The sequence below is a fragment of the Apis mellifera genome, linkage group LG12 (genome assembly GCF_003254395.2).
Source record: "Apis mellifera strain DH4 linkage group LG12, Amel_HAv3.1, whole genome shotgun sequence".
NCBI lineage: Eukaryota > Metazoa > Arthropoda > Insecta > Hymenoptera > Apidae > Apis > Apis mellifera.
Window position 1 is genome coordinate 805,635 of NC_037649.1, and position 24,398 is coordinate 830,032.

The window sequence follows — 24,398 nt, forward strand, 5'->3', positions numbered from 1 at the left end:
TTTCCTGTAATTTTATATCGATTTTAATAATTACTTTAACTTTAATAATTAAATTTGTGTCAATTGATTACGACTATTATCTTTATTGAATTCTCTATCCCATTTTCAAATATTGTTCTTTCATCAAAATATCAAAACATATTGTATAAACCATCGAGAAAATATTACTCACGCTTCTTCCACAAAAGACACAATCCTTCCATCTTGCATTAAAACAAAGAGCACCAATTCCATTCCATCCATCCTTAAAATCTGAACGATGTCCAACACCTTACGATTATAGAATTCGAAAACCACACATTACAGAGTTATGCCATGTTAATAATACATCAGAAAAGGTGACAATCATTCGTCTTGACTACGTTATCATTTGAGATGTTATCGTAAAAGAGGGGAAGAAAAAGGAATATAATGAAAATAGAAAAAAGAAAAAACGACGAAGGCGAAAGGAATCGACAAGTTATCAGCAAAACTTATTAATTATTATCGCGACTTATATACGGCTGAAAGTATACGCTTGACACCCTCGCCAGACACGTTGATCAGTCATCATGCAAGCGGAATACCGGTTGGACATATCGATCAACTTGTCCACGTTTCTCTTGAAGAACGTCGGGGTATGGATGTCTCATGATCCCGGTGAACAACGCCGGATGAGAATGTTGCTCGTCTGCACTGTTTGGATGTTGTTGCTCGGTATAGTGATCAACACTAGAGATTTGTACTTTACAATGTTGTATAACGGCGTGAGTATGTTCAATCTTCTTTTCGTTGTGTCTTTTGAAAAAATAAAATTCCATTATATTTAATTTTTAATTTTAAGAGTATCGATATTCGCTGTAATACTTTGAAGAGAAGAATCTTTCGTATTTTTGTTGGTCTTTAAATATAAGAATAATTTTAAGGGGAAAAAATTTGTGAGGGAAAAAAAATAAAATTCGAGGGAATATCGTTTAATTTTTAATTTTATAAGAGTATTGGCTATAATACTTTGAAGAGAAGAATCTTTCGTATTTTTGTTGGTCTTTAAATATAAGAATAATTTTAAGGGGAGGAAATTTGTGAGGGAAAAAAAATAAAATTCGAGGGATTATTGTTTAATTTTTAATTTTATAAGAGTATTGGCTATAATACTTTGAAGAGAAGAGTCTTTCGTATTTTTGTTGGTCTTTAAATATAAGAATAATTTTAGGAGGAGGAAAAAAAAGAAATTGTTAATGATTTCGAATAATGTTAATAATGGATATTTTAAGAATTTCTGCAAGGAAATGGTTAAAAAGAAAGAAAATAATGTTTAAATCGTTTGAATAATTTAATTTAAACAATTCGTTATAGGATATTCTTTACGTTGTGACGAATAACATAACTTTGATAATAAGTTTGGTGAAGATATGCAACATAATAATATATAAAGGAAAATTTTTAAATTTGATCGTGGACATGCAAGAAAATTTTTGGAACGTTGACTACGATTATCACGAGAAAGAAATTCTGGATGATTGCAAGAAAATTTGCATTTTTTTCATCTCCTCTGTTACCACCATCGGCATATGCGCCATAATATCCTATCTGATGACACCGTTCGTTGGTAGGTTGAATAATTAACTATCGATTAAAATTATTTACGTTTGATTAATAAATTTTTACATACAACATAAAGTAAACAACTAGATGTGAAAATATTTTGTTAAACAATTCTTATTATATTTAAAATAAATAGGTAAAGTTTTTATTATATTATTATATTTTAAATTGAAACTTTTTTAATCTTAAATCCTGAAAATTTTGATTTTGTACTTACAATACAAAATTTAAAATTTAGTACATTTTTGTATATATTTAATGATTATTGAGATATCTTTAAAGCATCTTTCAAAACTAGAATTAAAATTAGAATTTTACAGAAATTAAAATTGCTTCTAATTTAATAAATGAGCCAATCGAAATTTTTATATATCAATTTTTGTATTATTTCCATCTTATAGAAGAAAAATAATTTATACATTTGTTGCAGCACAAAGTGGAAGCAATGAATCGGAGAGAATGCTTCCGTTCAATGTATGGATAACTTTTCCAGTAACAAGGACACCTTATTACGAAATAATATTTTTTATCCAAGTAATTTAAACTCGCCATTCTTCGTTCCAAACAAAAATAAATTCCTCCAGAATTTTATTAAACGAAATTCTGAAATTTCTAAAATATTTCACCCTTTAATAAAACAAATAAATGGACAATCTTAATCTTATTCAATGGAAGCATAACGCATTTCCTTACTCAATATTTTTACATAAATACGATTAAATGTATTAAAAATAATTGCCATTTCCTTCAACAGGCAATATGCTTGTATTACATTGGAATCTCCAGCTTTTGCTTCGACAATATCTTCTGCATCATGGCTGTGCACTTGGCCGGCCAATTTCGCATACTTCGGTACAGGCTTACGAAATTGTGCGAACAGGAGATATACGAAAAGGATTCGACGTTGACGAAACAGATGCACAAATTTTACGAGCAATTTAAGGAATGCGTCCGACATCATCAAGCATTGATCGATTATCATCAAAACCTCGAGAACGTGTACACCATAATTACGCTTGGACAAGTGTTGGTATTCAGTGTATTAATTTGCCTGTTCGGGTATCAAGTATTCGTGGTTAGTTATTCTCTTATCCACAATCCCTTGAAATAATTAGAATTAGAAGGACTATAAAAGTGTAGTAAAATTTTGAAAGCATTTACATATTTCATATGTAAATCTAACTAATTTGAATTCGAATTAAAGAGGAGAGGAAATATTATATTCGTGAAAATTTTGTGAAACTATTATGATCACACGTAATTAATAATTGTTGTAAATCCTTGAATTACACTTGCACGATTTTTCCTTCTCTTCCAGGCTACCGCTTCTTTTGCCAGACGCTCCATTTTCGTATTTATGTTAAATGGCTCCATGTTTTTGTTATTCATGGTCACGTACAGCTGCAACGGTGTGACGGAGCACAGTGACAACGTAGCTATTGGAGCTTATTCGGCACTGTGGACGATCGTGCCGATGGACAAGTTCGGGAGAATGCTTCGAAAAGATCTGATAATGGTGATCAAGCGATCCAGACGCGTTTGTTGTCTGACCGCGAATGGATTTTTCCCCGTATCGTTGGAAACGTATACCAAGGTAAGTATGATCCAAGTATAGAGTGCATTTTGTGCGACATAGTCGAGGAGAGATCGTTTAATGATAATTTAAAATGACGATCGAGTATTGATCGAGTATCAAAATTGATTTATAAAACGTGGATTCGATATGGAACAGTAATTTTTAAACTTTGTGAATTAGAGAATGTTTCTCATATTGTGTACTTTTCTTTTTTTTTTTTTTTTTTTGGATCCATAATTTCTTGTGATAATGCAAAACATATAGCAGTTTATTGTGATAAAAGAATAATGAATGGTATTATATTATTTTATGTTGATCAAAAATTTTAATTTAAAAACAATTAGACTCTGATTAATTAAATTTGCATGGAGCACATGATTAAGAATACAGAATATCGTTATATTTATGAGTATTAGTGCAGAATCTTAAGATATTGATTTTTTTTTGTTAAGTGTTTAAGTTTCTTATTTTATATTTTAGATTTTGAGCACAGCTGTGTCGTATTTCACATTGCTAAATAATCGCATAGAAAACGCAAATGGATTGTAATTAATAACAACTCGTTTTTAACAACATTTTCATCAACACAAAGTGTCTCGAATCAAATGTTGCACATTCAGGCCCATTAAACGGAAGAATAAAATAAAGGTGGATAATTTTCTTGAAATAGTAAATAACATTGTTTCATCGTTTTAATCATTTTATTTATCATAGTAAATAATAAGCACTATCAAACTGCGAATTCGTATGCACATATTTTAAGAATGTAAGTAAAAAAGTAGACCAAATTCATTTATTATACATCAATGAACAGTTTTTAAACCAACATCTTTTTCAAAAATAAAAATATTAATTTAATTTAAATTCATCAAATTTATTTATCCAAATTATTGATAAATTCTTACTCACAATATAAGTAAAAAAGTAGATCAAATTTATTTATTATACATCAATGAACAATTTTTAAACCAACATTTTTTTCAAAAATAAAAGTATTAATTTAATTTAAATTCATCAAATTTATTTATTTAATTATCCAAATTATTGATAAATTCTTATTCACAATATAAGTAAAAAAGTAGATCAAATTTATTTATTATACATCAATGAACAATTTTTAAACCAACATCTTTTCCAAAAATAAAAGTATTAATTTAATTTAAATTCATTAAATTTATTTATTTAATTACCAATTATCCAAATTATTGATAAATTCTTACTCACAATATAAGTAAAAAAATAGATCAAATTTATTATACATCAATGAACAATTTTTAAACCAATATCTTTTTCAAAAATAAAATAAAATAAAAGTATTAATTTAATTTAAATTCATCAAATTTATTTATTTAATTACCAATTATCCAAATTATTGATAAATTCTTACTCACAATTCTTTTACAAATGCAATATGAAGAAATAATTCAATTTCCAAACTTATCCTTACCATCTTCTTCCATTTGCATCTTCCATTTGCACCAATACACAACAATATTCCATTCCATCAACAACCTTCCTCAAAATCTGAACAACAACACAATCGTCGAGCATCGTGAAACTGTACGCATAAATTCTCTAAGATTGAAAAAACTCTACACCCTCTTGCTATTATAATTAATAATACACGTTCTATATTCAATAATACAAGAGAAAGGGTGACAATGATTTTTCTTGACTCGGTTCTAATATTCCCGTCGAAAAAGAAAAGAAAAAGCGATGAGAGAGGAAAAAAATGCGTGCAAAAGAAAAGGGACGAGAAAAATCGACAGGCTATCAACAACGCCTATTAATTATTATCGCGATATATACCCCATGGAAGTTGGACGTGAGACGGTACACGAGTGACATCAGTTGATCAATCAGCATGCAAACGGAAAGCCAGTTGGACATATCGATAAACTTGTCGACGTTTTTCTTGAAGAACGTCGGGATATGGATGTCTGATAATCCTAATGAGCAACGCCGGATAAAAATGTTATTCTTATACACGATCTGGAATTTACTGTTTGGTACAGTCGTCAATAGCAGAGATTTGTATTTCACGTTGCTGTACGACGGCGTGAGTATAGATTCAATTGTATTTCCAAAATTTAAGAAATTTTTTTAGATTATTTTTAAAAACTTATTTTTAAAAACGAGGAATTGATTCAGAATTTATTAGATTCAATTGTATTTTCAAAATTTGAGAAATTTTTTTAGATTATTTTAAAACGAGGAATTGATTCAGAATTTATTAGATTCAATTGTATTTCCAAAATTTGAGAAATTTTTTTAGATTATTTTTAAAAACTTAGGAACGAGGAATTAATTCAGAATTTATTAGATTCAATTGTATTTCCAAAATTTGAGAAATTTTTTTAGATTATTTTTAAGAACTTAGGAACGAGGAATTGATTCAGAATTGTATTTCCAAAATTTGAGAAATTTTTTTAGATTATTTTTAAAAACTTAGGAACGAGAAATTGATTTAGAATTTATTAGATTAGAATCTTAGAAACGAAATTTTTCATATATTTAGTTTTCAAGTATTTGGAAACGAAATTTTGTTAAAAAATTATTAATAGAATTGGATAATGGATTGATGTTTTAAGAAGAGTTTAATGAAAATATGAGTATAGATAAAAAAGAAAATAAATGTTTAAATTGTTTAAATAATTTATAATATTAAACATATTTCACAATTTGTTTATGTTATTTACTCATTTAAAACAATTCATTGTAGGATATTCTTTATGTAACGACGAATAACATAACTATGATAATGGGTATGGTCAAAATATGCATCATATTAATATATAAGAAAAAGTTTTTAAATCTAATCGTGTACATGCAACAAAATTTTTGGAACGTTAACTACGATCATCGTGAGAAACAAATTTTGGATGACTGCAGAAAAACTTGCATATTTTTCGTCTCTTGTGTTACCATCATGGCTATATGCGCTATGATATGTTATATAATGATACCATTCATTGGTAGGTTAAATAATTGATTAAAATTATTAGATATTTGCTTGATTATGAAATTTTACATAATTTTTTAAAATAAAAGAATAAATTTCATTCTATTTTTTTTTTATTAAATTGAAAAGCAAAAATTTGTAAAATTTATTAATTTTAACTGTATAAATAAAATAAATTTATTATATTGTTATTTTTATTATTATAAACTAAAAATTAATACTTTAAAATTCCAATACGATTTGACAACAAAAAATAATAGCAAATTTGAAAAAACTTGGACATTTTTCTTAAATTTTTTAATATTAATACTTTTTTAACAAATCAATGTAAATTTAATTTTTCCATTTTACATTTAATATACAGAACATTAATATATTCAAGGGATATCTTTGCAAAATAGATCGTAGAGATCAAAACAAGTATCAAAATTGATATCCAAAAATGTCAATCGAATTTATTTTGAATTGAAAGTGTTAGAATAAGTATAGATAATGTTCAGAATAGTGAAGAAAACCGAGGAGTGAGATATATATATACAGTATAATAGAACAAGATTGCTCTGTGTTTATCAAAACTTTAACTCGTTCTATTTTTACTTTAACTAACAGAAACGTAAATTGATTATAAATTAGTAAATAAGTCTTTTTTTAACAAAATTTTTACATACTTCTGATTTGTAATTTTTCTCCAAAGATGTTCTATCCTATACAAAAAGCAAACAATTTGTGTATTTGTTACAGCACAAAGTGGAAGCAATGAATCCGAAAGAATGCTTCCGTTCAATATGTGGATAAATTTACCGATATCCAGGACACCTTATTACCAAATTACATTTTTAATACAAGTAATTTAACAATTTACCTTACTAACTTTTTTAGTAATCAATAAATTAAAATTAAAATAGAAAATAATTAAACAATTTCTAAAATACTTTCTTCTATAAAATAAAAAGATAAATCATTTAAATATAATTTTTATACATGAATAAATGAAATTTTTTTTCTATTAAAAAACCCAATATATTTCTTTTTTAAAAAATAAATAGTAAATCTTTTTTTTTTATTTAATGAAAAATACTGATTTTATTTTTTCTACGTAACAAAGAAAATAATTGCTATTTTTTTTTTTTAGGCAACGTGCGTGTATTACGTTGGAATCTCTTATTTTTGTTTCGACAATATTTTCTGCATCATGGCCGTGCATTTGGCCGGCCAATTTCGCATACTTCGATACAGGTTCACGAAACTATGCGACATGGAGTATGGGATAAAGGAGAATTCACAATCGATATTGTCAAAACAGATGCACAAATTTTACGAGAAATTTAGGAAATGCGTCCAACATCATCAGGCATTGATCGATTTCTACCAAAACCTCGAGAACGTGTACACCATGATCACGTTTGGACAAGTGTTGGTATTCAGTGTATTAATTTGCCTGTTCGGGTATCAAGTGTTGGTGGTTGGTATCAATTTACTTTATATCGAAATTCGACAATTTGTTAAATATATATAAATAGATATATTTATAGATATAATATAGAATAAATAAATATATATATAAATAAATATATTTATATATATTTATAGATATAGAAAATATAACAAAAGTAACAATTATTTTTATCTCTATTGAAGCATCATTATATTTACGTACAAACATTGTTTTCTCGTTTAATATTTTTCTTTTTTCTTTTAGGCTACTATTTCTTTTGCGAGACGTTTCATTTTCGTCTTTATGTTAAATGGCTCGATGTTTTTGTTGTTTATGGTCACTTATAGCTGCAACGGTGTGATAGAGCACAGCGACAACGTAGCTGTAGGAGCTTACTCGGCACTGTGGACGATTATGCCGATGGACAAGTTTGGGAAAATACTTCGAAAGGATCTGATTATTGTGATTAGGCGATCCAGACGAGTTTGTTGTCTGACCGCGAATGGATTTTTCCCTGTATCGTTGGAAACGTATACTAAAGTAGGTAGTTTTTGAATTAATTATATTAATTAATTATATATAAAATATAAAAATTTATTAAAAATTAAAGTAAAATTATAATTAATAGAGAATTAATGAAAGTTTAATGAAACAATAAATGAAAGTTTTATTCGGAAATTAATTTTAATAAAGATAAATATGAGTGCCAGCTATAGCGGTTAAACTTGATTTATAAATTAATTTTTTCTAATATAGATTTAAATTGTTATATTTATAATTAAATTTATTGATTTTAGGTGAAATTTAAAATTAATTTATCATAATTATTTATAAAAAGTAATCCATTATCTCAAGCGATATCATTGGTGTGTTAAATGATAATTTAAAATGACAATCAGTTATCAATGATATCAAAATTATAATCTTCGATAGATGTATAAAATTTAAATTTGACAAAATGATTCTTAAATTTTGTGAATTCAAAGATATTTTTCTTTTGAATTCGTAATTAATTTATTGAAATATATATTGCATAATGTAAAATAATAGCAATTTATTAAACAAAGATTAATTAAGATTGATATTTTATAATTTGTTTTTAAAAAGGATTATACAAAGCACAAGTTTAAAAATCATTGAATTAGATTTTAAAATATTGATAGTTATTGAAGTTTTGTCTTCAAATATTTAAAGTATTTTTCTTTTTTCTATATTTTACAGATTTTGAGTACAGCATTATCGTATTTCACATTACTGAGTAATCGCATAGAAAATAGCTCATAAATTTCCAACGATTCATTAACAAACAATCTCAGATTAAATATTACATATTCCATTAATAAAGGAATAAAGATGAAAGGATAATTTATTGAAATAGTAAATAATATAATTATTATTAAATTGTAGACTTGTATGTAAATATATATATTTTTTAAATAAAAAATATAAATAAAAAATGTTCTATTAAGTATCCAAAAAATACCAAACAAAAATATATATATAATTAATCAATGAATCAATGAATCAATAAAGATCTAATTTATTTCAATCAAACAACTTTTTAATAAATCAATCAATATTCTTCCAAGAAGAAACAAATTTATTTATTTTATTTAATTAAATATCAAATCATTACCAATATGAATTTAAATAGATAATTATATTTAACAATTAATAAAAAAAAATATTTAATATTTGCTTCAATATAAAATACAAAAATATAATTATCCAAACTTTTACTCACGATTCTTTTCCACCAGATACAAAATAATAATTTCCTCTTTCTATCTTCTTGCACTTTGCAGCAACAATAAATTCCATTTTCACCATTATCTTTTTATAAAATCCGAACAATATCTAACATCTTAGTAAGCTCACAATCAAAAGGTTTCAACTATAATCCACAACGCTGTAATTCACACGTTACGTATCCCATTAATAATACAACATAAAATGTGACAATCATTTCTCTTGACTTCGTATCATTTGAGATATTTCCATCGAAAAGAAAGGAACAAGAATTGAGACAGATACAAAACCGTGCATGCAAGAACGATGAAAATAAAAGGAATTGATAAGTTACCAATCCCTATTAAATTATTAATCATCATCGTGATTTATACTCGTTTAACGTTACGCGTGGGACGATATACGAAAGACACGTTGATCAGTCATCATGCAAACGGAAAGCCAGGTGGATATATCGATGAACTTGTCGACATTTTTCTTGAAGAATGTCGGAGTATGGATATCTGATAATCCTAGTGAACAACGTTGGAGGAATATGTTGCTCGGCTATACAACTTGGATTTTACTGTCTGGTATAATCATTAATGGCAGAGATTTGTATTTCACATTGTTGTACAACGGCGTGAGTATGTTTTTAGATTATAGAAATTTTAGATTATACAAAGAATTCCAATTTTCTAAAACCTTGGGAACAAGAAATTGATATTTGTTCTTAAGAATCTTAAATCAAATTTTTTGTATATTTAATTTTTAAATATGAAAGATTTGAAAATGAAATTTTGTTAAAAAGTTATTAATATATTTTGATTGAATTTAACGAAAATATAAATTTGAATAAGAAGAGAAATATTTAAATTATTTATTCATTTATTTCAAAATGAATTCATTTTAGGATATTCTTTACGCCACGACGAATAACATAACTATGATAATGGGTTTGGTCAAAATATGCATCATATTAATGTATAAGAAAAAGTTTTTAAATCTAATCGTGTACATGCAACAAAATTTTTGGAATCTTAACTATGATCATTGTGAGAAAAGAATTTTAGATGATTGCAGAAAAACTTGCACTTTTTTCGTCTCTTCTGTTACCAGCATGGCTATATGCGCCATGATATGTTATCTAATGATACCATTCATTGGTAGGTTAAATAAAATTGATTAAAATTATTAGATATTGGCTTGATTATTAAATTTTATATATTCCAATATAAACAAATAAGTAGCATATTTATCATTATATTTTTTTCATTGAACAATATTTATCAAATTAAAAAATAATGCAACAAAATTGCAGAATTTATTAATTTTTACTATACAAATAAAATAAATTTATTATATTGTTATTTTACTTTAAAATTGTATGAAATTTGACAATAGAAAATAATAGCAAATTTGAAAAAAATTTGAAAATTCTTTTTAGTTATTTTTAATTAACTTTAATATTTTTTAATTAAAATTCATTTACGCTCAATGTATGTTTAATTTTTATATATTATATTTAATATACATTGAATATTGATATATTCAAGGGACATCTTTGCAAGATAGATCTTAGAGATCTAAACAAATATAAAAGTTGATATCCAAAAATCGATGCTCATTTATTATTACAAGGAATTAAAACTTGCAACAAAGCAGATATTAAAATTAATCTCCTCTATCTTTGTCGACATCTTGCTCTTTTTTTCATTCATTTTAAATCAATAGAAATTTAAATTGTTTACAATTTAATAAATAAATTTAGAAATTTTTTATATATATCAACCTTTATATTTGTTTTAGTCTCTAGAATTGGTTTTCCCATTCTACAGAAAAAAATCAAACGGTTCACATATTTTTTTACAGTACAAAGTGGAAAAAATGAATCAGAGAGAATGCTCCCGTTCAATATGTGGATAAATTTGCCAGTATCGAGGACGCCTTATTACGAAATAATATTTTTTATACAAGTAATTTAAATTTATGTTTCATATACTCTTTTAGTTATCAACAAATTTCAATTAAAATTAAAAAAAAAATTTTTTTTAAAATAATTAAAATTTCTACAATATTTATTTTTCTACAATAGAAAAATAAATATTTTAAATTTTACTATAAATTTTTATACATAAATAAATAAAATTTCATCTACTAAAAAACCCAATATTTATTTCTTTTTTAAAAAGTAAATAGTAAATCTTTCTTTCATTTAATAAAAATAACTATGATTTCTTAATCAATATTATCAATATTTTATATAAGTAATTTTTTAATAATATCAAATATCTACATATGATTTTGTTTTTTCTATATAACACAGAAAATTATTAATTGTCATTTTTTAGGCAATGTGTGTGTATTACGTTGGAATCTCTACTTTTTGTTTCGACAATATTTTCTGCATCATGGCCGTGCATTTGGCCGGCCAATTTCGCATACTTCGATACAGGTTTACGAAACTATGTGACGTAGAATATGAAAATTCGCAATCGATATTGTCAAAACAGATGCAGAAATTTTACGAGAAATTTAAAAAATGCGTTCAACATCATCAAACCCTAATCGACTTCTATCAAAATCTTGAGAACGTGTACACCACGATTACGCTTGAGCAAGTGTTGGTGTTCAGTGTACTAATTTGTCTGTTCGGATATCAAGTGTTAGTGGTTGGTACTTTATTTTTATCAAATATTATAATATTAATTCTTTAAAATAGAAAAGACACAGAAAATAATTAAAAAAGCATTTTTTCTTGTTTAATATTTTTTTTTCTTCTTTTAGGCTACCGCTTCTTTTGCCAGACGCTTCATTTTTGTCTTTCTGTTAAACGGCTCGATATTTTTATTATTTATGGTCACGTACAGCTGCAACGGTGTGATAGAGCACAGTGACAACGTTGCCATAGGAGCTTATTCGGCACTGTGGACGATTATGCCGATGGATAAATTTGGGAAAATATTTCGAAAGGATCTGATGATTGTAATTAGACGATCCAGACGAGTTTGTTGTCTGACCGCGAATGGATTTTTCCCTGTATCGTTGGAAACGTATACTAAAGTAAGTATAATCTATATATTGTAGTATTGAATGCATTTTTGCATCATCAAAGATCTCAAGACATTATCTCAAGTTATATATAATTTATATATATTAAATAATAATTTAAAATTATAGTCAGTTACTAATGATGAATGAAAATTATAATAAATTATAATTCTGATTGATTTATATGATAAATAAAATGATTCTTAAACTTTTGGAGCTTGTAAATATTTTTTACAATATATATATTTTTTTTTTGAATTTGTATATTAATTTGTTGAAGTATTTATTGCAATAACATAATGAAAAATACTAACAGTTTATTGTAAAAAGAAATTAATTAAAATTGTATAATATTTATATTATATTCTTTGTAATAATGGTAGAAAAAATTTTGTGTTTAAAAAGACATTTAAAGATTTCAATTATTAATCCTCACTAAATCTCCAAAATTATGTACAAGTTTAAGAATCATTGAACAAGATTTTAAAATATTGATAAATTTTTGTCTTCAAGTATTTAAAGTATTTTTCTTTTTTTCTATATTTTGCAGATTTTAAGTACAGCATTATCGTATTTCACATTACTGAGTAATCGCGTAGAAAATGCAAATAGCTCATAAGTTTCCAACAAATTCATTAACTATTCTTCAAATTATTTTATTAATCCAAATTAGTAAAAATATTAATTTTGGATTAAATATTTACATATTGAGGACTATTAAAAGAAGATAGAAGAATAATTTTTGAAATAGTAAATAATTACTATTAAACAGGATTTGTATATGAATGAAAATACAAATATTTTTAAATTAATAATGTTTGATTATGTTAAGTATCTAAAAAGTATTAATCAATTAATCAATCAATAATTTTCCAGAAAGAAGAAACAAATTTATTTATTAATTATTAAATTTCTATTTACTTAATTAATAATTTATGAATTTAATAAAATAACTATACATATAAACAGATAATTACATTTAACAACTAAAAGAAAACACATATTTCATATTATTGTTCAATAAACTACAAAAATATTTATCAATAAACTTTTACTTACAATTCTTTTCCAACAGATACGAAATGATAATTTCCACATAATTTACTCTTTCTTTATCTCCTTCCACTCCTTTTACAGCAACAAAAATTTCCAACAATATTCCACTTCCTTTCTATAAAATCCAAAAGATATCTAACATCTTACTTATCATAGCTCCCAATCAAAAGGTTTCAACTATAATCCACAGCGCTGTAATTCACGCGTTACGTGTCCCATTAATAATACAACATAAAATGTGACAATCATTTCTCTTGACTTTGTATCATTTGAGATGTTTCCGTCGAAAAGAAAGGAACGAGAAATGAGGCAGATACAAAACCGTGCATGCAAGAACGATGAAAATAAAAGGAATTGACAAGTTACCAATCTCTATTAAATTATTAATCATCGTGGTTTATACTCGTTTAACGTTACGCGTGGGACGATATACGAAGGACACGTTGATCAGTCATCATGCAAACGGAAAGCCAGGTGGATATATCGATGAACTTGTCGACATTTTTCTTGAAGAATGTCGGGGTATGGATGTCTGATAATCCTAATGAACAACGTCAGATCAAAATGTTGCTCATCAATACAACTTGGATTTTACTGTCTGGTATAGTCATCAATGGCAGAGATTTGTATTTCACACTGTTGTACCATGGCGTGAGTATGTTCAATTGTTTGTAAAGTGATGGATAAAATGAAGAAAATGTAAGAAATGTAAGAATAGAAAATTTAAAAAAAAATCTTCTTTTTTTTATTTTTAAGTAAGAAAAATTTTAAGAAGAGAAAATTTGTACAAAAGTTATTAATGAATTTTGAATAATAGTAATAATTGGCATTTTACAAAGAATTTAATAAAAGAATAAAAGAAAAGAGAAAAAATATTTAAATATTTTTTGAATAATTAATAATATATTGATATATTATATTAATAAATTGAATATTTCATTTGAATAATTAATAATATATAACATAATATTAATATGCTATTTTATAATTTATTTATATATATTTATTCATTCAAAAGCAAGGATATTCTTTCATTTTAGGATATTCTTTATTCCATAACGAATAACATAACTATGATAATGGCTTTAATAAAAATATCCATCATAATAATATATAAAGGAAAATTTTTAAATCTAATTGCGTGTATGCAACAAAATTTTTGGAAAGTTAACTATGATTATCGCGAGAAAGAAATTTTGAATGACTGCAGAAAAACATGCATCTTCTTCGTCTCCTGTCTTACCACCATGGTCATATGCGCTATGATATCTTATCTAATAATACCATTCATTGGTAGGTTGAATAATTAAAAATAATTAAAATTAATAAATTTTATATATTCCAGGAGAAAAAGCAAATTACTACATTATTTAATAACTTTTATCAATTTAAAAAATAATGCAACGATATTATAAAATTTATTAATTTTTCCTACGTATAATAATAAATAAATATTTATTATTATTTTTAAAATAAATTATCCTGAAAACAAATTTAATAATGGAAAATAATTTTTTCCTTATTTTTAAACAATTTAATTAATTTTGAACAAAATTTTATTTTATCTACACTCAATATTATAGATTTAATTTGTATGAACAATTAATATACAGAATAATAATTCTGGGACACTATTGGAAGATCGAAACTTATTTATTTTGAATTGAAAGTGTTAGAATAAGCGTGAATGTACAGAATAATAAAGAAAACAGAGGAGTAGGGAGAGTGTCACGCGTCAGTGCCTTACGTTATACGAAGCGAGACGGAAGTGGAATGCTCTGTGTTTATCAAAACTTTAACTCGCTCTATTTTTACTTTAACTAATAGAAGCGTAAATTGATTATAAATTAATAATAAAAAAACCTTAACAAAATTTTTATATATTTTTGATTCATAATTTTTTTAATTTCTAAAATTGATTTTTTCATCCTAGAGAAAAAAGCAAATGGTTTATATTTGTTGCAGCAAAAGGAAACAATGAATCCGAGAGAATGCTTCCGTTCAATATGTGGATAAATTTACCATTATCAAAGACTCCTTATTACGAAATAATGTTTCTCATACAAGTAATTTAAAATTATTTTTATTTTTCGTTTAGTGATCAAATAAATCTGGATATTTCATTGATAATAATAAATTTAAATCTTCTTTATATCTCTTTTAAAAAGTATCAAATGATAAATTTTCGATTAAATCAAGTTAGCGTTGAATAAATATCTGTATCAATTTTCTCTTTTCATTCTTATAATATACAGAAAATAATTTCCACTTTCTTTTTACGAGGCAATGTGTGTATATTACATTGGAGTCGCCAGCTTTTGCTTCGACAATATCTTCTGCATCATGGCCGTGCACTTGGCGGGCCAATTTCGCATACTTCAGTACAGGCTTACGAAATTATACGACGTGGAATGCATAGAGATGCATAAAAAGGATTCGATATTGGCAAACCGAGTGCCGAAATTTTACGAGAAATTTAGGAAATGCGTGCAACATCATCAGGCATTGATCGATTTCTACCAAAACTTGGAGAACGTGTACACCAGGATAGCGTTTGGAGAAATGTTGGTATACAGTATATTAATTTGTCTATTCGGATATCAAGTTTTAGTGGTTAGTATTCCAAGATTACATTATTCCTTAATAATAAAATTAAGAAAATATTAAAAATATTTAACACGTTACATTTTCTATCTAAAGATTCGTGCAACAAATTATTCCATTAAATATGTATGATAAACAACAATCAAAACTAACTTAGTATTCCAAGATTACATTATTCCTTAATAATAAAATTAAGAAAATATTAAAAATATTTAACACGTTACATTTTCTAAAGATTCGTGCAACAAATTATTCCATTAAATATGTATGATAAACAACAATCAAAACTTAGTATTCCAAGATTACATTATTCCTTAATAATAAAATTAAGAAAATATTAAAAATATTTAACACGTACATTTTCTATCTAAAGATTCGTGCAACAAATTATTCCATTAAATATGTATGATAAACAACAATCAAAACTAACTTAGTATTCCAAGATTACATTATTCCTCAATAATAAAATTAAGAAAATATTAAAAATATTTAACACGTTACATTTTCTATCCAAAGATTCGTGCAACAAATTATTCCATTAAATATGTATAATAAACAACAATCAAAACTAACCTAACAGATTAATTGATTTAAGTTTAAATTAAAAAATTTAGAAAGAAGAAAAGAAAATTTTTGATTTGACTTGATTTGATCCTTTTCCTCTATGCAATAAATATTTTTAGATTTTATATATACATTTTTATATTTTCCTGTTTATCAAATAAAAAAAAAATTTTTATCAAATATTCGATAATTCTTTAAAATAGAAAAGACACAGAAAATAATTAAAAAAGCATTTTTTCTTGTTTAATACTTTTTTTTCTTCTTTTAGGCTACCGCTTCGTTTGCCAGACGCTCCATTTTTGTCTTTCTGTTAAACGGCTCGACGTTTTTGTTGTTTATGGTCACTTATAGCTGCAACGGTGTGATAGAGCACAGCGACAACGTAGCTATTGGGGCTTATTCGGCGTTGTGGACGATCGTGCCGATGGACAAATTCGGGAGAATGCTTCGAAAAGATCTGATAATGGTGATTACGAGATCCAGACGAGTTTGTTGTCTGACCGCGAATGGATTTTTCCCTGTGTCGTTGGAATCATATACTAAAGTAGGTGTAATCCTAGTCCATGTACAGAATAGTATCTGATATTCGATGCTAATTTAAAACAGTCAATTGTCAATAATATCAGAATTACAATCCTGATTCATAAATTCAATATAATAAAATAAAATAAAATAAAATTTGTAAATTTCAATGATATATTTTTATCACATTTTTGAATTCATAATTAATTTCTTGAAATATTTATTGCAAATGCAAAATAGTAATTTTTTATTATTAATGAAAAATTAATGAATTTAAAAAAAATACTTTAAGATCTTGATTCTTAATTCTGTGTAAAATTATTTATTACGAAGCACAGAATATCAGGTTAAATCTAAAATGTAAATTTTCTTCCTTGGATGATTAAAATACTTATTTTTACATTTTTACAGATTTTAAGCACAGCGCTATCGTATTTCACATTGCTTAGTAACCGCGTGGAAACCGCGAATGACACGTAATTATAATAACAAAACTTTTCAATAATTACAAAATATCTCAGATCAATCGTTGCACATTCAAATCCATTAAACAAAGGAAGGTGCATAACTTTTTCGAAATAATGTAATATTGTATTATTAATCATCGATTAATAAAATAATGAATAATCACTATTGAATTAAACGAAAGATGCTGTAAAATCAATCGCAAAACTTTTTAAACCACGAATAAACGTATTTACTTATCCAATTTACAATTCAATTGATTAGGATTAATTCCTCGTATAAAATTACCTAAATTATCAATTACAATAATTCTTAATACTCACAATCCTTTTCAAATTAAACTTCACTCCAATTTCTACTCTTTCTTCTTCCATTAATCTTCATCAATCGCAGATGACCTACTCGAACAAAACGATTCCATCCCACTGTCATCCTTCAAAATCTGAAGGGAAACGAAATCGAAACACCTTATCGACTGCGCTCATAAATTTCCCGATCGAACACTTTCTATACACCCCCTATAATTCGTAATAAACGTTCCACCGTTAATAATACAATAGAAAGGGTGACAATCATTCCCGCTTGACTGCTTGTAATATTCCCGTCGAGAAAGGATGAAGGGAGATGAGAAGAGATGGCCAGACCAACGCCTATTAATTATTATCGCGATATATATACACGGTGGAATGTTGTGAGACGATTTGACCAGTCACCATGCAAACGGATAACCAGTTGGACATATCGATAAGCTTGTCCACGTTTTTCTTGAAGAACGTCGGCGTGTGGATGCCCGATAATTCAGACGAGCAACGCAGGATGAAGATGTTATTCCTGTACACTATTTGGATGTTGTTTTGCGGCACGATAATCAGCACGAGAGATTTGTATTTCACGTTGCTGTACAACGGCGTGAGTATGTTCAAATTGTATGTTTTTACACGGATAAAGTGTAACGTAACTGAATTTTAAAATTTTGAAAAGTTGAAGGATCTGGGCAAATTGGAATCCTTCGTGATTTTTCTGACATTTAAAAATTTATTTAATTTTGGTTAATTTTGATAATGATCGATATCTTTTTTTTTAGAAGAAGAATTTGACGAGGATGGTTGCATAAGAAAAAAATAATATTTGAAATAATTTTTTTGAAAAATGGATTCGTTTCAGGATATACTTTACGCTATGACGAACACCATAACTACGATAATGGCTTTAATCAAAATATGCATCATACTGACGTACAAAGGGAAATTTTTAAACCTGATCGTGTACATGCAACAAAATTTTTGGAACGTTGATTACGATTGCCAGGAAAAAGAAATTTTGGACGATTGCAGGAAAACGTGCATTTTTTTCATCTCCTCCGTGACCACGATTGGAATGTGCACCGTGATGTCCTATCTGACGACACCTGTCATTAGTGGGTTCTTTTTTTTTTAAATAATTGATTAAAATTATCCGAAACACTATTCAATATAAATGCACGATCTCTGTTTCGAAAAATTAATTCATTAAACTCGAGTAGAAAAAATTTGAATGTGTATATATTTTTTAAATAATTGATTAAAATTATCCGAAACACTATTTAATATTAATCGTCAAAATGCACGATCTCTGTTTCGAAAAATTAATTCATAAACTCGATTTAGAAGAAATTTGAATGTGTATATACAATTTAATAAATTATCCTCCGTGAAATTTGAAATTTTTATCTATCGCAAATTTTTACATTTGTTTCTTGGAATTTCCAAAAATATCCTATCCTATGAAAAAAAAAAAAAAAAAAAAAGGTTCGCACGTTTGTTGCAGCGCAAAGTGGAAGCAATGAATCCGAGAGAATGTTTCCGTTCAATATATGGATAAATTTGCCGATAACGCAAAGGACGCCTTATTACCAGATAATATTTTTTGTACAAGTAATTTAAATTTACGTTATTATTTCCAAAAATAAATCTCCAAATATAAATATTCTGAATTATATTATAAATGGGGAGCTGTAACTTTTTTTTTATTAAATTCATATCAAATTTCTTTTTCAATGAATGAATAATAAATATCCACTTTTTGTTCAACAAATATTAAATAAATATTTCTTCATTTTCACAAAACAAAAACGAAAATACGTGTCTTCGTTACTTTCTTTCTTTCTTTCTTTCTTTCTTTTGTTTCTTTTCTTTTTTCCTTTTTTCTTTTTACAGGGAGTATCGTTATATTACATTGGAATCTCCTATTTTTGTTTCGACAATATTTTCTGCATCATGGCCGTGCACTTGGCCGGCCAATTTCGCATACTTCGATACAGGCTTATGACGTTGTGCGACACGGAGCCTGAGACACGCGAAAAGGATTCGCGATCGACGTTTGCGAAACAGGTGTACAAATTTTACGAGCAGTTTAAGAAATGCGTCCGATACCATCAGGCGCTGATCGATTACTATCAAAACCTCGAGAACGTGTACACCATAATTACGCTTGGACAAGTGTTGGTATTCAGTGTATTAATTTGCCTGTTCGGATATCAAGTGTTCGTGGTTAGTTACGTTATTCTCTTATCCACAATCCCTTGAAATGATTAGAATTAGAAGGAGTATAAAAGTGTAGTAAAATTTGAAACAGCATTTATATATTGGGTTGGCAACTAAGTAATTGCGGATTTTTTGGAACTAAACTTTATTCTGTAATGTGTTGCCCATTTTGATCAATGATCTTTTGCCATCTTTCAGGCAGCATCATAATCCCACGTTCATAAAACTTCTGGTTTTTATTAGCAAAAAACTGAATCAGCTACGATTTGATATCATCATCATTATTGAAATTTTTACCATTCAAGGAATTTTGTAAAGATCGAAACAAAAAGTAATCAGATAGTGCAAGGTCAGGACTATATGGTGGATGTGGCAAAACATCCCAACCAAGCTCCAATAATTTTTGCCGAATGACCAAAGATGTGTGTGGCCTTGCATTGTCATGATGGAATACGACACCTTTTCGATTTGTCAATTCGGGCCGCTTTTCTTCAACTGCATTGTTTAATTTCGTTAGTTGTTCAATATAGACAATAGAATTGATTGTTCAGTTGGGTGGTAAGAGTTCAAAATAGACAATTCCTTTGTAATCCCACAAACTGATAACAAAACCTTCTTTTGACGAATACCAGCTTTTGATGTTGTTTGAGCTGATTCACGTGGCCTGCTCCACGATCTTTTCCGCTTAATATTGTTGTAAACAACCCATTTTTCATCGCCAGTTATCAGTCGTTTTAAAAATGGATCATTTTCATTACGTTTCTTTAGCAAATCGCAGCTGTTAATGCGTTGCGTTAAATGCTTTTCTTTCAGTTCGTGAGGAACCCATATATCGAATTTTTGAACATAGCCAAGTTGTTTTAAGTGGTTTTCAATGCATGTATGTGATACATGAAGCTTCTCTGCAATCTCACGAGTTGCACTGTGACGATCCGAATCGATTATTGCTTCGATTAGGTCGTCATCAACTTCAACTGGACGACCAGAACGTTTTTCGTCTTTGAGTGAAAAATCACCAGAACGAAATTTGTCAAACCAATTTTGACACTGCCGTTCTTTTAAGGCTTCGTCGTCATAAACAGCACATAACTTTTTGTGAGCTTGCGTTTTTCCCTTTGCGAAAATAAAAAAGCAAAATATGACGATAATGTTCCTTTTGATTTTCCATTTTTCAACGAACGCCAAACGAAAATTACGCAACCGATCAAAAAACTTTTTTTACTGATTGACAGCTGAATTGCCAACTATCAAACAACAAAATGTATTTTACATTTGGACTACGCCAGCAAACCTAAAAATTCAACTGAAGCCATCTATGAGTGAAATCCGCAATTACTTAGTTGCCAACCCAATAATTTGAATTCGAATTAAAATTGATCATACGTAATTAATGATTGTTGCAAATCCTTGAGTTATACGATTTAAATATATTTCGATTTTTTTTCTTCTCTTCCAGGCTGCCGCTTCTACAGCGAGACGCTTCATTTTCGTATTCCTGTTGAGCGGCTCCATGTTTTTGTTATTCATGTTCACCTACAGCTGCAACGACGTGATGGAGCACAGCGACAATGTAGCTATTGGGGCTTACTCGGCACTGTGGACGATCTTGCCGATGGACAAATTCGGGAGAATGCTTCGAAACGATCTGATAATGGTGATCAAGCGATCCAGGCGTGTTTGTTATCTGACTGCGAATGGATTTTTCCCCGTATCGTTGGAAACTTATACCAAGGTAAGTATGATCCAAGTATAGAATGCACTTTATGCGACATAGTCGAGGAGAGATCGTTTAATGATAATTTAAAATGACGGTCGAGTATCGATCGAGTATTAAAATTGTAATCGTGATTTATAAAACGTGGATTCGATATGGAACAGTGATTTTTAAACTTTGTGAATTAGAGAATGTTTCTCATATTGTGTACTTTCCTTTTTTTTTTTTTTTGGATCCATAATTTCTTGTGATGATGATTTTTAATTAGAGTTAATTAGAGTAATTTAAATTAGAGTTATATTTTTTTTTTTTTTTTGAGTTGTTGTATTTTTCCTTTTAGAGTATTGATTATTGATCAAAAGCTTATCAGAGCAAAATTGTGCGAAGTGCAAGTTTAAGAAATTCTATTAGAATCGTGGAACATCGTAAATTTTTTCGTTTTTATTTTACAGATTTTGAGCACAGCGGTATCGTATTTCACGTTGTTGAATAATCGCGTGGAGAACGCAAATGATTTATAAATTAGAAAAAACTCGTTAACAAAATATCTCGGATCGAATACGTTGTACATTTTGGTCAATTAAAAAAAGAAAGAAAGAAAGAATAAAGCGAAGGTGGATAATTTATGTATGAAATAATGGATAACATTGTTGTGGATAATTTTAATAAATAATCATTATTGAACCGTATGTGTATTTCTATGTAGATACGTATTTTTTTATATATGTATAATAATATAAAGGATGCAAATATTTTATTTCGATGAAAGAATATATTTTAAATCAATATTCCTCCGGAAATAAAATATTTAATTATAGATAATTCTATTTAATATTATTTATATTTTTTCTGCTTTTTATAAATAGCAAATATACAATTACAATTCTTTCTCACAAATGCAACAAAGAAATAATTGAATTTCCAAATTTATTCCATCAACAGAAATAAAGCAACAATATATTAACTTTTTATTTAATTAAAATTAAAGCCAAATTTGATCAATATTTGGAAGGAAGAAGAATTGTAGATTCCTTCAATGATCATAGCAAACGATGAAATTTAGAAAACGTTTAAATAATATTTAGTATAACTTTGTCCCAAGTTTATAAATAAGATAAAAGATGCATAACTTAAAAGGTACTTTAAAATAATCATGATGAAAGATTTTTCTATTAAAACACTTTGAATACACGAGGCAGATAAATATCCAAAAATGCAAATATGGATTACATGCCTTGATCAAATCCAGAACAAGATAGGGAACAAAATAATGAATAAAATATATTTCCCTTAACTGTACTTATTCATCGAATCATCATGCGTGATGAAATAATCAACACGTGTCGAACAACTGGTTGTGCATTCCTAGGAGGAGAAGGATAATGCTTTCCTTCAAACATATGTTATAATATATGGATAAAAAGTATTTATTTCCATCATTGGAATGGAGAAAATAATGAAAAGATTGAATATGAATATGATTTCTCAGATATCTCTTTCAAATTGTCACAAAATTTTTATTGAAAGTCATTAAGTGGTTGAACAACGATCAAAAAAATAGAAGAACGTCAATGAAGAATCAATATGTTGTCCACTGTCAAAGCATATCTATGCTTTGTGCGTTAATATTGCCGATATTTATCACAGTTGGAGAGATTTTAACGTAAGTAAGAAATTATTTTTCAAAAATTGTTACATTTCTTAATTATTCTGTACGAATATGTAAAGAGATATACTGTGTATGGTGGTCAAAATGAAGAGAAACTGAAAACGATGCAATTAATTTTCAAGAAAATTAGTTGTAGAGAAAGATTGTTTGATTGATTTTTTCCAAAATAGAATAGAAGTTTTTTCAAAAATATCTGAAAATTCTATCTGAAAAATTATGATATGAAATATTATCGAATATCAATGTGTTATGAATAATTATTAAAAAAATTTGTAATTCAAAAATATCAAAATTAAATTATTAATTTTGATATTTTTTAGTTGTTATTAATTTTAAGAAATATGTACATTGCACGAATATTAATCAAATCTTGAATTTATTTTTTCAGTATTGTATGTCATACTATCGCTTTCTAAGTTTATAATATTAAGATTTCACAGAAGAGAATTCGAAAATAACTTTATATTCAGAAGAATTTTTGGCATTTCAAATATGAAAATTACTTTTCACGAAGCATCAAAAGTTTTGCAAGTTGTGGATCACAATACTTCTTTGTACAAAGCCCTATTTTTTCTATGTAATTACACCATTCTACTATAAGTAAGTAAATCACTGAACAAAAACTCTATGCATTTTAATAATCTTTCTAAGAAATTTTTTTATCAATTAAAATAACTTTACATATAATTAATAAGCCTTGAATCAATACCATTGCATGTCTTAATAGTATTAATGCACAAATTTCAGAAATTTTTTTAAGTATCGTAAGATTTTAGCATTAAAAAAATAGAAAATTAATTTTAAAAGAAACAATGTTACAGAAGTGAATGTTTTTTTAGTGGAATCGTGGAAAGAACAAATCAGAAGGAACACTTCCGGTCAAAATGTCGATATACCATATAAGCACAACACCATATTACGAATTATTGTTCGCCTCGCAGGTATC

The 24,398-nt window shown here is 27.1% G+C and overlaps 4 protein-coding genes across 4 annotated transcripts; all 4 read left to right on the forward strand.

Moving 5' to 3' along the window:
• The first annotated feature begins 46 nt into the window (after window positions 1-46).
• LOC100576282 (odorant receptor Or2-like) lies at window positions 47-4,024 on the forward strand. Its single transcript, XM_006558326.3, has 6 exons — window positions 47-746; window positions 1,336-1,588; window positions 2,015-2,118; window positions 2,339-2,659; window positions 2,903-3,178; window positions 3,641-4,024. The coding sequence occupies exons 1-6, from the start codon at window positions 552-554 to the stop codon at window positions 3,707-3,709; spliced, it is 1,218 nt and encodes a 405-aa protein (XP_006558389.2). The 5' UTR covers window positions 47-551; the 3' UTR covers window positions 3,710-4,024.
• Window positions 4,025-4,509: 485 nt separating this feature from the next.
• LOC724590 lies at window positions 4,510-13,053 on the forward strand. The gene is made up of 12 exons (XM_026444441.1): window positions 4,510-5,219; window positions 5,883-6,135; window positions 6,864-6,967; window positions 7,255-7,584; window positions 7,822-8,097; window positions 8,779-8,833; window positions 9,723-9,928; window positions 10,199-10,451; window positions 11,158-11,261; window positions 11,637-11,957; window positions 12,073-12,348; window positions 12,887-13,053. Exons 1-12 carry the CDS (start codon window positions 5,025-5,027, stop codon window positions 12,953-12,955), a joined length of 2,442 nt encoding a protein of 813 aa, XP_026300226.1. The 5' UTR covers window positions 4,510-5,024; the 3' UTR covers window positions 12,956-13,053.
• A 284-nt stretch (window positions 13,054-13,337) lies between these two features.
• On the forward strand, window positions 13,338-17,710 carry LOC100576246 (odorant receptor 13a). Its single transcript, XM_003249220.4, has 6 exons — window positions 13,338-14,043; window positions 14,433-14,685; window positions 15,358-15,458; window positions 15,676-16,005; window positions 16,829-17,104; window positions 17,494-17,710. Exons 1-6 carry the CDS (start codon window positions 13,849-13,851, stop codon window positions 17,560-17,562), a joined length of 1,224 nt encoding a protein of 407 aa, XP_003249268.2. The 5' UTR covers window positions 13,338-13,848; the 3' UTR covers window positions 17,563-17,710.
• LOC100576212 (odorant receptor 13a) lies at window positions 17,692-22,472 on the forward strand. The gene is made up of 6 exons (XM_003249219.4): window positions 17,692-18,456; window positions 18,712-18,964; window positions 19,354-19,460; window positions 19,743-20,075; window positions 21,526-21,801; window positions 22,236-22,472. Exons 1-6 carry the CDS (start codon window positions 18,262-18,264, stop codon window positions 22,302-22,304), a joined length of 1,233 nt encoding a protein of 410 aa, XP_003249267.2. The 5' UTR covers window positions 17,692-18,261; the 3' UTR covers window positions 22,305-22,472.
• The last annotated feature ends 1,926 nt before the right edge of the window (window positions 22,473-24,398 follow it).

What these genes read in the sequence shown, in the direction of transcription:
- LOC100576282 (XM_006558326.3), top strand. Translation starts at nt 552, where the DNA reads ATGCAAGCGGAATACCGGTTGGACATATCGATCAACTTGTCCACGTTT. An exon ending in AAATAATATTTTTTATCCAA is followed by an intron (nt 2,119 to 2,338) that starts GTAATTTAAACT and finishes TTCCTTCAACAG; the next exon opens with GCAATATGCTTGTATTACAT. An exon ending in CGTTGGAAACGTATACCAAG is followed by an intron (nt 3,179 to 3,640) that starts GTAAGTATGATC and finishes TTTATATTTTAG; the next exon opens with ATTTTGAGCACAGCTGTGTC.
- LOC724590 (XM_026444441.1), top strand. Translation starts at nt 5,025, where the DNA reads ATGCAAACGGAAAGCCAGTTGGACATATCGATAAACTTGTCGACGTTT. An exon ending in GAGTAATCGCATAGAAAATA is followed by an intron (nt 8,834 to 9,722) that starts GCTCATAAATTT and finishes GAAAGACACGTT; the next exon opens with GATCAGTCATCATGCAAACG. An exon ending in CGTTGGAAACGTATACTAAA is followed by an intron (nt 12,349 to 12,886) that starts GTAAGTATAATC and finishes TATATTTTGCAG; the next exon opens with ATTTTAAGTACAGCATTATC.
- LOC100576246 (XM_003249220.4), top strand. Translation starts at nt 13,849, where the DNA reads ATGCAAACGGAAAGCCAGGTGGATATATCGATGAACTTGTCGACATTT. An exon ending in TCTAATAATACCATTCATTG is followed by an intron (nt 14,686 to 15,357) that starts GTAGGTTGAATA and finishes TATTTGTTGCAG; the next exon opens with CAAAAGGAAACAATGAATCC. An exon ending in CGTTGGAATCATATACTAAA is followed by an intron (nt 17,105 to 17,493) that starts GTAGGTGTAATC and finishes ACATTTTTACAG; the next exon opens with ATTTTAAGCACAGCGCTATC.
- LOC100576212 (XM_003249219.4), top strand. Translation starts at nt 18,262, where the DNA reads ATGCAAACGGATAACCAGTTGGACATATCGATAAGCTTGTCCACGTTT. An exon ending in AGATAATATTTTTTGTACAA is followed by an intron (nt 19,461 to 19,742) that starts GTAATTTAAATT and finishes TTCTTTTTACAG; the next exon opens with GGAGTATCGTTATATTACAT. An exon ending in CGTTGGAAACTTATACCAAG is followed by an intron (nt 21,802 to 22,235) that starts GTAAGTATGATC and finishes TTTATTTTACAG; the next exon opens with ATTTTGAGCACAGCGGTATC.